Below are 3563 nucleotides of genomic sequence, written 5' to 3'. Positions count from 1 at the left end.
TTTAACTCCAACCCTGTTCCTGGAGATCTACCTTCCTGTAGGTTTTAACTCCAACCCTGCTCCTGGAGATCTACCTTCCTGTAGGTTTTAACTCCAACCCTGCTCCTGGAGATCTACCCTCCTGTAGGTTTAAAATCCAACCCTGTTCCTGGAGATCGACCCTCCTGTAGGTTTTAACTCCAACCCTGTTCCTGGACAGCTACCCTCCTGTAGGTTTTAACTCCAACCCTGTTCCTGGAGAGCTACCCTCCTGTAGGTTTTAACTCCAACCCTGTTCCTGGAGATCTACCCTCCTGTAGGTTTTAACTCCAACCCTGTTACTGGAGAGATAGCTACCCCCAATCACAGCCGGTTGTGATACAGCCTGGAATCAAACCAGGGTCTGTAGTAACACCTCTAGCACTGAGAAACAGTGGCTTAGACCACTGTGCCACTCAGGAGTCTTTTATCTGGACATTTTGAAGTTAAACATACATTAGACAATAATAACTAGAACAGTTTGAAATGGAATAATTTACAGTCGTCCCAGCAGCGTCCATATGTTTTGAAACAACTATTGATGTAATGACAGTAATCCTGTGATGTTTCTTCTCACCTCTCGTCACCCTGTTTCTTTATCATACTGTAATGCTTCCACCTAGTGGTCCAGTCTGATAATGAAGTCAGTACGGGTATGATACAATATCAAAATACAGGTGAAATAATGCCCTATATGTCGCTTCTCTAGGCTCTACGACTATGCAACAAAAATACATCTATCGCAGAAATACACCATAATGAATTGTAAAAAATGATCAGTAATTATGGTGCGTAGTTGCATACTTCACATTGGAAAACAAATCGATGCTATTGAAATGCCATTAACACATTGTTCTTCATACATAGATATCATTCAACTCCAGTGATAGTCGTCTCTTTCTCTGGCTGGAAGCAGGTGCAAGAGGTCTGCAGAATTCTGCGGAAAGACAATTTCAACATCGTACACAATATACATTCATAATCAGAAAGCGGTGTTAAAATAAAATACTTGTTACTGTAGACAAACTATGATGAAATGACTGTGATATGTGGTTGTCTCACCAACCACCTTAAGATGAATGCACTAACTTTAAGTCTTAACTATCACTTAATAAACTGTTATAGGTATGTACTGTGTGTCATTCTCTACTGTGAGTTACCGTAATGGGAGGTGTCTTGGTCCAGGTGGATTGTGGTCTCCTCCTGTGGCCATTTGTTGCATAAATCCCCACGCATCTCAATGTAGTTGTTCTCCTCCACATCTAAACACACAACAGTGCAGTGTGGGAAATGGAATGTTCCATGTGAATGTTCCATGTGAATGTTCCATGTGAATGTTCCATGTGAATGTACCATGTACATGTTCCATGTGAATGTTCCATGTGAATGTTCCATGTAAATGTTTCATGTAAATGTTCCATGTGAATTTTCCATGTGAATGTTCCTTGTGAATGTTCCATGTAAATGTTCCATGTGAATGTTCCATGTGAATGTTCCATGTAAATGTACCATGTGAATGTTCCATGTAAATGTTCCATGTGAATGTTCCATGTAAATGTACCATGTGAATGTTCCATGTGAATGTTCCATGTGAATGTTTCATGTAAATGTTCCATGTGAATTTTCTATGTGAATGTTCTATGTGACTGTTCTATGTGAATGTTCCATGGGAATGTTCCATGTGAAGGTTCTATGTGAATGTTCCATGTGAATGTTCTATGTAAATGTTCCATTTGAATGTACCATGTGAATTTTCCATAGAAATGCAACAAAACGCATAAAGTAGATACTTACATTCAGTCTGACTTTGACCTTTTCTCTTTTTCTGACGCCTCTTCTTCAAATGTAGAATGGCGACGGCCAGTGTCGTCAGTGCAAATGCAAAGAGACCAAATGCAGCCACAGCTGACCTGTGACCTTTTCCCGAAACAAATGCCACAGTTTAATTCTAAATATATTCATGAATCTTTAAAAAGGTACTGTGTTCTGTAGTACCCTATCCCCTGATTCATATTTGTGCCTTCAAAGCTTGGTTCAATACATACCGTGCTACTCAATTAAAGGACAAGTAATGGGCAGGTCTACTGTACTGTCCAGAGAGAACGGTTCTGGACCAATAGTATGCAGAAAGTCCATGAGGAGTTACTGTACCTCTGCATGTTGGGACAACTGGGCTGAAGCCTTCCTCACTTATTTTGTTCATTGCCACACAGGTCATCTTTCCAGGCGTATGGCTGTCCAGGAATAGAACAGGACCTGAGCTCAGGGTCTGATTGGACCCTGTCCAGGCAAATGGCTGCTCGGTCCAGATCATCACAACTCTGTCTCCTTTATCAACAGAGCAGGTCAGAACAACTCTCCCATCAAAAGTACAGGAGGTTCTCACCTTTGGTTTGGAAACAGGTTCTGAAATGTAAATCAATCGTGTCACACAAATATACACTCACACAGTGCAAAGTCAATCAACAAGCTACAACAGAGAATATTATTTTCAGTCAAAATTAAGCAAATAAATTAACAATAAATGAACGAAAGCCAAAATAAAATAAAAACTGAAATTACATTAAAGGGGCAATTTGCAAGCGGGTACATCAATGTTTGGACTTAAATGAATGATATACCCATTGATTCTTGAAGACTATTATTTAAGAGCTTAGTTCAACTGTTGTACCCCACCAGAAACCAATATATAAGCCTGTTTTACTCCATTGTTTATAAACAATGTGATTGTAAACAGACTGTATAGTTTAAAACATTGTTAAACAATAATCTTGATATTGTGCATCCATAGCTCAGTCTGAATTTGAGAGTGGATACATTTTTACAACCCCATCCCTCAGCTGTTTACCAAAACAATGGCTGGGTGGACACTGTTATTGGTCGAATTTCAGATTGCCTCTTTAATCAACATAGACGTGTATGTTTGTGCTAAAACTTCCCTGACAAATTGAAGAATTGTGTAATTTCAAACAACTCACCTAGAATACTGAGCTCAATGTGCCGCTCGGATAAACGGCCTCCATTTTCACTGTATTGATGAACAGTATAATTTCCACTGTCTCTTTTCAGTCCTTCATTAAACTTCAGTGAACCATTTCGAAAGATCTCACACCTATCCATTAAATTAACAAGCGTACCATTTCTAGCTATTAACATATCTGTATTATCATGTTTCCATCTTATGTCAGAGATCTTGGCATGTAAGTGCATTTTAGGGTGAAGGAATATGGAGTTTCCTACTCGTCCAACTACTCTGATGTCTTCTGCAACAACTGAAAATAAAGCATTTCAATGCTTTAAAATAGATGCGCAAAAAACTATTGTTTAAAATATTTTTGGACTTATCAAGAAAAACTATTCAGCCTACTTACCATAGCTTATGTAGAGGTGAAGAAGCATCATCCACATTGGAAGCCCACCAGTAGATGTTAAAACTCTCAGAGTATGGGGTGAGGACATGTTTGTAAACTAGAACGTTTGGCATGAAATGAATGTGTAGTTGTCATTACGCTCAGACAGTTCTGTTTCCTGCTATGGGGAAATGG

At 39.2% G+C, this 3563-nt stretch overlaps 1 protein-coding gene across 2 annotated transcripts; it reads right to left on the bottom strand.

The window, feature by feature from the left end:
- Positions 1-428: 428 nt before the first annotated feature.
- On the bottom strand, positions 429-3563 carry LOC115119301 (T-cell surface antigen CD2-like). Of its 2 annotated transcripts, XM_029648076.2 has the most exons (6): positions 3390-3563; positions 2997-3290; positions 2170-2424; positions 1813-1935; positions 1179-1280; positions 429-955 (listed from the first exon to the last, which is right to left on the bottom strand). In XM_029648076.2, exons 1-6 carry the CDS (start codon positions 3475-3477, stop codon positions 876-878), a joined length of 942 nt encoding a protein of 313 aa, XP_029503936.2. In that variant the 5' UTR covers positions 3478-3563; the 3' UTR covers positions 429-875. The 2 variants fall into 2 exon arrangements, with proteins under 2 accessions (XP_029503936.2, XP_029503937.2); XM_029648077.2 differs by lacking the exon at positions 2997-3290 and having other exon boundaries at positions 3390-3557.

The sequence above is a fragment of the Oncorhynchus nerka genome, linkage group LG19 (assembly GCF_034236695.1).
Source record: "Oncorhynchus nerka isolate Pitt River linkage group LG19, Oner_Uvic_2.0, whole genome shotgun sequence".
NCBI classification, from domain to species: Eukaryota; Metazoa; Chordata; class Actinopteri; order Salmoniformes; family Salmonidae; genus Oncorhynchus; species Oncorhynchus nerka.
Note: the sequence above shows the minus strand (reverse complement) of the source record. Positions and strands in the feature narration are given on the sequence as shown.